Source organism: Nesoenas mayeri (assembly GCF_963082525.1).
Source record: "Nesoenas mayeri genome assembly, chromosome: 5".
In the NCBI taxonomy this organism is placed as follows: Eukaryota; Metazoa; Chordata; class Aves; order Columbiformes; family Columbidae; genus Nesoenas; species Nesoenas mayeri.
In genome coordinates this window covers 55,337,367-55,347,206 of record NC_137548.1, presented here as the reverse complement: position 1 = coordinate 55,347,206, position 9,840 = coordinate 55,337,367, and the positions used below count along the sequence as shown (strand labels likewise).

Genomic DNA, 9,840 nt, shown 5'->3' with positions numbered 1-9,840 from the left:
TTGTTTTGTATACGGCATGTATGTGGAGGGGATGGGACCGCAGGAACAACAGTAACAGCAAATAGCAGGAGGAACTGAAGGCTTCACTGGAAACACCCGTAGCTCCACACCCAGGATTCCACACAGGTCACAACCTGCCATTCCCCACACGAGGTGGCAGTACCGGTCGGCGGGAGAGGAACCCCCGCGTTCCTGAGGTGCGGCGCTGAGGAAGGCTTTCGGGTCGGGCTGGAGCCGGCACAACACAGACCGCAGCCGGTGTCTGGAGGGAACCCAGAGCAGCGGGAGAGGTGCCTCAAGCCCGCCCGTCCCTCCAGCGCCGGGACTCGAGGGAAGCGGCGGGAACCGCGCGCGGTGTCCTCGCGACTGCGGCCGCTACCTGAGGCGCGCGGGGCTCGGGAGGCGCTGCCGCCGCCTGCAGGCGACCGTTACCCAGCCTGAGGCGCCGGCCAGCGGCGGCTCGCACGCCTGACTGCGGCCAGAGCTCGCCTGCCCTCAGCGGGGATTACCTCAGGCTCCGAGCCGGCCGCCACCCGGCCGCGCTCGCACGACGACACAAGAGCGGCCCCGGGGCCAGGAGCCCCTTAGTCCCCGTCCCCCAGCAGCACTTCGCGCCTGACGCCACAGCGAAGCGAAGCCCCGGTGACCGGCGGCGACGCCTCCACAGCCCCCAAACACGACACCGAGCCAAGCCGCAGCCACCCATTGCTGCGCGCGAGCGGCACCACCTCTCAACCAACGGCTGCGCCCGCGCGCCGCTGCCGCGCCCCGCCTCCTTCCAGCGGCTGCGCGCGCCTGCCAATCAGCGAGCAGAGGCGGCCCCGCCGCGGAGGCTTGTGGGACGGGTAGTCCGTGCCTGCTCGAGCCGCGCCACCAAGGGCCGGGCGGGAACTACCCGTCCCGGCGTGCCCCGCGGCAGAGCCCGCGCGGTGACCGCCGCCGGGCGGGGCGGGGCTCGGGCAGGAAGGCGGCACAGCGGCTCGGTCACTGCGCCGCGGCGATGAGCTCGGGCCGGGATTCCCAGGGCCACCACGGCCTCAAGCGAGCGGCCTCCCCCGATGTAAATGGGCGCGGGGCCTGGGGCTGCCGCGCGGCGGGAGGGGGGCAGGATGTGGCCGGGCGGGAGGCCGCGGGCGGGCCTCGGTGCGGCGGCCGAGTCCCGCGCGGGACACAGGCAAGGCCGCGGCCTTCTCGGCCGCCCCCTTTCTGGCGCTGTCGGCCGCCTGGGGGGCGGAGGCGCCACGGGGGGCTGTGGCGGGGGATGAGGGGCTGCTCGCCCGGGCTGGCGCAGTCAGCGTGTGCTCCCGCAGGGCTCCAGCAGCTGGGAGTCGGCGGACCTGGGCAACGAGGAGCGGAAGCAGAAGTTCCTGCGGCTGATGGGCGCTGCGAAGGTGAGGCCGCCCCGTCCCCCCACCACCCCCGCGGGGACACGGGGACCCGGGCGGGAGGAGCGTCCCCCCGCACTGCCCGCGGCGGCGACGCGGGGTTTGCTGTTCGCGGTGAAACGGAGCCTCCCCAGAAGGAGGTTTGCTGCAGGCCGCGGCGCTCGCCCGGGAAAAAGCCGCCATGCAAAGGCAGTTTCACTTTGGGACTCTCCTTTAAGGAGGATTCGGTTTTCACGGCTGCAGTTGTTGTGTCAGCAGCGGTAACACAAAACATCCGTCTGAAATTGTCAGGTCTCTGCTCTGCAGCTCCCTCCCGTCCCACACCTTTACGCTTTCAGACGAAATAATATTATTGTAGACACTTCTGAGAGAATCTTTGTTACAAACTAATGAACCTTTGCACTAAGTCTGTAAAAGTCTAATTGGAAAAAAAAAATAAATGGTAGCTGATAGACTAAATCAGCAAAAGAATAAACATAATTAAATAATCCAGGAAATATTTTTAAAGAGAAGCATGCTCTAAACCAATATTTATACTATGCTTTGTGTAAAAAATGCTGCAGAATTAGTTAAATGTAATTGTGCTTTTTCCATGTACAAAATGTTTTAATATTACAATTCTACTTACCTTCAAGAAAAATAATTTCACTTATACTGGCTTGTTTGGTTGAATACAGTATTTTTGTAAGCAAAAATATTTTACTGTATTAAAAAGGTTAAAGTTCATGCTCCCTGGTGGATAGAAATACAATACCCTATTAAAAAATCCCACTATCACTGACCTTAATGTCTACTTGGATACTTAATGCTGCTTTCCATGTAATGCCAGTCCTTGCCTATAGGAAGATATTTGCTAATGAGCAACTACTGAACCAATATATTAATGAGCACTGTGAAGGTCTTACCTGATACTGTGACCAGTCTAAAAGTGGGATCATCATAAGCTGCACAGACCGAACTGTTGTGTAGTGGCAGAGAGAGAGACCCAAAGGGTAAATTGTGAGAAATTAAATTCACACTTGTCCAGCATTGTATAGTATAGTTTTCCTGCCTGATGATTACCGTTCCTCCTTGTTTAGTTGACATGCTTGCATGGCTTATCTTCATCTTTGGAGTGGCAAGAATCAGACTGAAATAGAACCAGCTTTGGGATGTGGAAGAGCAAAGAGTACCTAGTTGTTGGGGTTTCTTTTTCAGAAAATTCAATGACACAAAGGTGAAACAACTTCATCAACAGACAGCAGTTGTTAGCTAGTAAGAGTTACAGTCTCATGGTTGGTTGGTGAGGTTTGACAGCAAACCTTTTCCATTCGCGATTTCCAGAATGTTGGCAGAGCTGTCAGTGGACCCTAAAGCTCCAAAACAAACTACCTTTTCTTTTAGAAAGAACATACTGGCCGCCTTGTTATCGGAGACCACAGATCAACCTCCCACTTCAGGACAGGTCAGTTGATCCAAGAGCTGATACAAAGTTGGAAATCAAACACTTATTTAGGAAGATCCCAGTATTTTGAGCTTTGTAGATGTTGCAGAGAGGGATTTTAGGTTTCATGGCTGAAGTTGAAGACAGGTCAGGCTGCAGAGTTGCAGAAGTTCCTAATTTCTCATGTTAGATTACTGACAAACAGTTTCTCTGACTGTACTTGCATTCTGAAGTCCAAGTACTTGACAGTTAGTTACATTTGTGTACAACTGCCCTGGGAATCAGAGCCTGTGAGTCCTCAGTTTTATTTTGCTATCAAAATAAGAAAGTAAAATTGTATTGCTATTGGTACCTAGCAGTATTACATTTTTTACTTGCTGCAAGGTATGGATATCCAAACATCTAAATCATTGTGTATGGAATAGAACAGGGTTGATTACTCCCCTCAACCAGTTGGTTAGCTATGAAATAGAAAGATCTCTGCCTTAAAGCAATGAGGCAGAAGCTGAAAAGATCTGCAGGGTCATCTTGGCAATCAGCAATAATTTTATGTTGTGTAACATATATGACCATGGTAACTTCTTATCAGGCTTGCTCAGGTAGTAAGTCACAGTACATCGAAACCAAGCTGGGCTTGACTGCCTGAGAGAAGCTTTGATAAAGGTGTCTAGAATAGCCACTGTCAGAGTTCCAGAAAACTCTGTTCCCTGATACGCTCCACTAGTAATTTTTTCAGTTGACAAAATTATCTGTGGACCCAAACACCAAAAGAAGCCTGAGAATTGGGTCCAGGTTCTGCTGTTAGTTTGCTACACCTGAATGTCCTAGAAGGGAGGTGATGCTTCCCCTAAGAGGTCATAAAGAATTAGTACTGCTTTGTTACTAGCAAGAAGTTAAGATGCTGGTTTTTAACAAAAAATCAAAACAGCTGTTTTCTTAACACTTGCTTGTCCAACATACAGTTTTTGTCCTTTTATAATAACATACAGCTCTAACTTCCAAATGAGGAAACATGAGTTTGCAATACAAGCTTTTAATTTTACAGAAACACAAATTAAAAACTAGAGCGTTGTAGGCTTACTGAGAATTAGATTCCTATATCTCACAAGAACAGAGGATTCTTAACTATTTTAGACCATAGTTTTCCCCAGTAAAAATGACTCTTCATTTCAATCTTCGATTCAAACAAGTAAGTAAAGGGCCTGTAGAAGCAGTGCTTGAAAATTAGTTTTTCTGCTAATTCCTAAAGATAGAAAAATGTAGAGCTGTAGTAACCTCTCTGCTATGAAATAGTTTCAGATACAGCTCTGCAAACAAGAGTGGTAGTGTTGCCCCAGCTTCTGTTGATATATGTTAATTATGGTTTAATCATAGTAATCACATGTTATGGAGTGAAGATCAGAAACTTTCTCCTTGCTGTGACATGTTGCAGTATTGGCAGGAGGCACAGAGAAATCAAACTGTTTACATTTACCTTGTTTAGTAGAACGTACACCACGCATGGTACAACTCTGAATGCTTCACGTCTTAGGATCTTGCTGTCCCACCTTTGTATCAAAGCAGCTTTTCTTGCAAACTTGATAGAATTGCTTATAAATCTGATGGTTTGTATGCAATAATCCAGTAGTTTAAGATGGCTAAACTTTTTCTCATATATAGTGATAAACTTTGAAAATGCGACTTCATGTAATTTGATGTCTTTGTTAATTCGAATGAACCATAACCAAAGTACACTGGACAATGCAGGGGAAGAAGACAAGAAAATGAATGAAGAGCTGGAGTCTCAGTACCAACAAAGCATGGACAGCACCATGTCTGGACGAAACCGGCGCCATTGTGGACTTGGTTTCAGTGAGGTAGTAAGTTGTTTATTTCCATAATTATTTGGCTTTCTCGTCACTAGGACAAGATGATACACAAATGCTGGCAAAATTCTGCAGTTTGGGTTAAAGGACAAACTTCACTGCAGGCACTTGACTGCTATTTTGTACACCATGGTGGCCACTTAGATGCCTGGAAGCAAGTGGTGCTTCTCATTGTTCTGAAAAGTGATACGACATGCCTAATGCTCCCTAGTAGTCAAGACAGATATTTTTAATCAGGGTGTTGCCAAGGAGTACATGAGGTGGCAGAATAACCACCTCCATTGTTGCTGGCTTCTTGTTGCAATGAGGCACATACCTCTCTATGATCCTGAAAAGCGAATGGCTGTAGAGAGGTCAGCCAAGGGAAATTTGCCGTACAGAGTCCTCCAGAGAGCTCACACATAACTGGTCTTGTACAAGGAACTCCGTAGGAATGAGCAGGAAGATAAGTGTGACAAAAACCAACAGAATTAGGTTATTAGGAATATGTTTTCATCTGCCAATGGAAAGGTGCAATAATTCATCTTTTGCTAACTCTTAGCACCAATTACTGCATAAAAACATAGCTGGTGTTCCCAGAGTGAGTAAACCAACCTGTGTGTGCAGTGCTGGGAATTCTTACTCTTACAGACGTGGAGGTTTTGCTTTTTAGTAAGATTCCGTTTTGGGATTGTTCTTGTTAGCAGTATCGTTGGATTACTTCAGCAGTCCTCATGCTGCAGTGTGCTAAACTTACTTTCAAAGATTAGTCATGAGTATGAATTCATTATGTTTCACTCAGTGACAAAAAAAGTGTCATGATATACTGTGCACACCAAGGTAAGGAATTACTAAGCTGATGTGACCTGAAACTTTTCAAGCTCATATAATTGTCTTAGGATTTCTGCTATAACTAGATAAGAATGTTGCTGATGAAGCCATGGATGTCACGGTTGGTATGCTTAACCACTTCAGTGGAGTTGCTTTCTGTCTAATAATTTGTATAGTAAAGACCTGTGTCTAGCAACATAGCCCATTTGAGTATTAAAATGAAAGGAGCAAACATTCTCACTGGGAAATTTTCAAAGCTGCATTAAAAACCTGCAGTGGAGTTGCCAGGAAATAACGGTTTATCTGTCTCATAATCTGAACTTGTAGTTTCAGGACAGTGAAGAACACGAAGAGGCAGCGGGACACTCCTCTGAGGAGAGTTCGGAGGACTCTGAAAGTGGCTCTGAGTCAGAGCAAGAGGAGTCTGCAGAGGAGCTACAAGCTGCTGAAAAACATGATGAAGCTGACGTTCCAGAAAACAAAAAAGAAGCAAAAAGCAACTATAAAATGATGTTTGTTAAAGCCAGTGGTTCATAACTGCAGATGTAACAGCTTTGTATTTAAAGTACAGTAAGCCTTATTGTTACAGTGCAAAGTGGAGGACTGCTACAGCACAAATCTTTGTATTATGATTTTAAAAAGACCCTGTTAGATGACAACAAGTAGTATTTGCTTTCAGTTGCCATGGATAACATTTTTATGGGCACAGTGATATTACTGGTTTTTGTAAAGTGTATAAAATACAGGATGGAGAAATAAATTCTTTTTGTTCCTGCCCAATCTGTAGAATGTTATCTAAACTATCCCTTTCCTTATTCCATGCCAGATTAGGAAACTTCATGTTTGTGTTTTCTTTAGTTTTAGTGCCCCAGTCTTGAATTTTTAATTATTAAGATTACTTGTGAGTTGCTGGATGTTGCATTAGTTGTAAAGTACCGATATCAGTACTATTCTGTGATGTACTAGAGCTTTAAACAATGATTTTGTCTATAGATGCTAGTGTTGACAGGGCTGAGAGGAGAAATCACTCACTTTTGTGACTGTTAACCACTGTATCCATCTGAAGTCCTACAGCAGTTGCGTGGGAGAAGATGTTTTAGAAACACATAATACAAGAGAAGGCTCTGTTTGCTGCTTTGGCTTTATAATGAGGGGGATAAGCTGTAGTTCTTCACACCTTTAACAGCAGAAAAGAGTGATTTTTTTGAATTATTGACTCTTGGTTGTAGCACTGAACTATTATTAAAAAGAATGCCTCCTGAAGAAACCAGATTACTTTAAAAGAGAAAATATACTTTGATAATGAAAAGGATATACAAATCATTTAGCTTTTTTAAATATAGAATCCAGAGCTAAGTATGTAAGCCCTTCTTCCTTTTCTCCCTGTACCTGCACTTGGAGCTCTCAGTGAACTCTCACAAAAAGTTTGTACCACTCGAGTAAAGTTGATGCGCTTAAAGAGTCAGGAGTTGCAATAACTCCTTCAAGCAAGAATTCTACACATCCATTCCTCTGCAAATTTATAGTTTATTGGATTTGAGTAATTAATAAAATATCAGAACATTTTAGACTTTGTTTCTTCTCAGTACATCAGACAGATGAGCTGCCTCTCCGTGCTGGGAGAGCAGAACATCTGATCTGTACCTCTGGTACAGCCTCACGCTGCCACAACAGTGTTTCAAGAAACGCTCCAGATGCTTGTGGAGAATGTTCCATTTCTGTATACAATTTATGACATGCAGACAACATTTGCAAGCCGGTTGGCTTACATGAAAGCAGTAGTATGTACGATCATTGTATAGGTTTATTGAACGTAAACATTGCAGCATCAGTTATTGGGGGAGGACTTGGAATAAGTTACATTATGGAAAAAATAAAAGTAATATGATTGTAAATAAAAGCTGAGTGCAGATTTTTTTAAGCTGTTTTACTATATTTGCATTTAGTACAAGAAAACTCATTCCATTTTAAGAACAATTTTACAACAGCTACTAATGGTCAGTGATTTGTACTTTATTTGTACGGATTTTTTTTGTTTTCCCATACCACAAGGTTCTAAATACATAGACAAAGATTACAGTTGATTGATTGTACATGGTGAAGAAAGAAAACCTCACACCATGACTTAGGAAAGCTGCTCTATCTCTAGGGAGAGCTTGATGCCCTCCCCATATCAGCTGATTAATTTTCCTCATGGATACCAGAGGGGTTTTTTTTAATCTATTTAGACACTCGAGCTACCCTAAAGCAAGCATTTCACTGTTAAATTCTTCTAGATGTGGCTGCTGGCTGTTTATTGCCTCAAGTGCAATTACAAAATTAAGGTGTACGTGCACAGTGCTCTATATACACTCACCTCTGCCTTCCTTGTCCAGTGCTGACACTCTCGCTGCTCTCACCACTTTCCTGGGCAGCTGCTCAGCACCAAACGGGGACTCGCTTTCAGCAGGTGATGGGATCTCTGCTGTGGAAGCCCCCGGGCGGGCAGAGCCCTGCTGCTTTCCCACTCCCCTCAAAGGGCACAGTAGAACCTCACCTGAGAGCTTTTCTTCATGCTGCAACCAAGCTGGAGACCCAGGGAAGGCAGGTCCAGCTGGTAGGTCCTGCGGGGTCTCTGCCGACACAACAGGCTGCTTCAAACACGCTCGGCATCCTCTGCCCCTCAGCTCTACCCCAAACTGATTACAGCCTCCTGCCTCGTAAAACAGATTTGGCTGTCAGTTCCAAAGAGAAAGAAATAAACTATTCTGGTAGCAGAAAATAATCTTACCAGAAAACAATCAAAACAACTTTGATTGCTCAAAGTACAACATGTAATATTGTGAACAGCTGATGAGGTTTGGTGCAGGTAATTTCTGATGCTGACCTAACACTCATCTGCTCGAAATAGGAAGAGTTTTACACAAGCATGTCTGTTTCTGTGTAACACTTATATTACCTACTTGGAGATTTATCTACAAAGCAGCCTGTCCAGGAAGCTTCTCCATGTATACTGAGAAAGGCTGATTTAGTTCAGTGTAAGTTCTACAGCAAAGGTTTTAATTCAGGAGTCAGTTTTAACATTTGGTATAACAGCATCAGCAATAGTGGCATAGATAGTAGCAAAATGGTTTCAGCTCTCATTGGAGACACAGAACACAGAGTCACAGAATGGTTTGTGTTGGAAGAGACCTTAAAGATGTCTAGTTCCAACCCCTGCCATGGGCATGGACACCTTCCGCTAAATCAGGTTGCTCAAAGCTGCATCCAGCCTGGCCCTGAACACTTCCACGGATGGGGCATCCACAGCTTCCTTGGGCAGCCTGTTCCAGTGTCTCACCACCCTCATGGTGAAGAAAAATATGAAAAACACTTTGAAAAAAAGAAATTTAGAAAAACAAACATGAGAAGGAAAGGTTGGTGTCTTGGCTCACTCTAGCCAGATCTTTGCTTTTTCAGACCGGTATGGAAGGAGCTCCCTGAGACGACAGCAGAACACATAAGCAGACACTGAATCATAAAGATGGCAAAGAAGATTTGGCCACTGAAATTCCTCAGCTCAAATCAGCATTTGACTTCGGGAGACTGGAAACACTTGAACAGGCCAAAAGCCCCGGTGTGCCTGTTCCCCTGCCATTTGCCCTGGAACAGGGAACCCCTCCAGACGAGTCCCATCACAGCCCCGTTGCCCACAGGGTCCTGCAGTCACAAAAGAGGATGCTTCTCATCCAGGTTAACAGGGATTGTCAACATCGTACAGGAATTCTTCCAGGTCAAGGAATCCAGATCTATAAGTTGCCCCGCAACTTTGTGCAACTGCTTTACAGTTTACTCTCCTTTCTTCCTGAAGAGGAGGCTGACAACTTGATTCCTGAAAGCACAATTTATAGGCCAGCTTCAAAGCTATAGGTCCTTCTAAGGCTCCGGTTGGGGAATTCACATCAAAGAAGACGTGCACATGTTGTTCTGATGCCAGAGAGGACGGTTGGTAGAAATCTCTGTGGATTTACTACAGTCCCCAGAACAGGGATTAAATTATGCACTGAAGCTGCCTCTGTAAACTGCAGGAGACAAAGAGAATAAGTGGCAGAGCAATATCTCATAATCAAAGCCTGGCACAGTTACTTGCATCAGTCTCCTGGAAGCTGTCGTGGGATTAAGAGAAGGGACATGTGTCAAGGTACTGTCACCGAAGGGACAAAGCAGAAGTTGGTTTTGTTTGCTTTTAAAACTGCCACCTCAACTGCACCTTTCCTGAGCAAAATATCCAAGTAGTACAGAGGTGTACGGCATCACAATGCGTAGATGAAAGCTACTTTAGTTTTTGCACAGCATTAAAGAAATGAAATGCTTAGTGATTTAATCTACTTTGATTTGG

At 45.4% G+C, this 9,840-nt stretch overlaps 1 protein-coding gene across 2 annotated transcripts; it reads left to right on the top strand.

Annotated features, from left to right (window-relative positions):
* Window positions 1-929: 929 nt before the first annotated feature.
* On the top strand, window positions 930-7,357 carry LOC308041329 (small acidic protein). Of its 2 annotated transcripts, none has more exons than XM_080345924.1 (5): window positions 930-1,060; window positions 1,311-1,391; window positions 2,769-2,829; window positions 4,555-4,664; window positions 5,811-7,357. In XM_080345924.1, exons 1-5 carry the CDS (start codon window positions 1,001-1,003, stop codon window positions 6,018-6,020), a joined length of 522 nt encoding a protein of 173 aa, XP_080202050.1. In that variant the 5' UTR covers window positions 930-1,000; the 3' UTR covers window positions 6,021-7,357. The 2 variants fall into 2 exon arrangements, with proteins under 2 accessions (XP_080202050.1, XP_080202049.1); XM_080345923.1 differs by having other exon boundaries at window positions 4,555-4,667.
* Window positions 7,358-9,840: the final 2,483 nt, after the last annotated feature.

Coding starts and splice junctions, on each gene's coding strand:
- LOC308041329 (XM_080345923.1), top strand. CDS start 1,001: ATGAGCTCGGGCCGGGATTCCCAGGGCCACCACGGCCTCAAGCGAGCG. Junction 1,061..1,310: donor AGCGAGCGGCCTCCCCCGAT/GTAAATGGGCGC, acceptor GTGCTCCCGCAG/GGCTCCAGCAGCTGGGAGTC. Junction 1,392..2,768: donor GGCTGATGGGCGCTGCGAAG/GTGAGGCCGCCC, acceptor CTTTTCTTTTAG/AAAGAACATACTGGCCGCCT.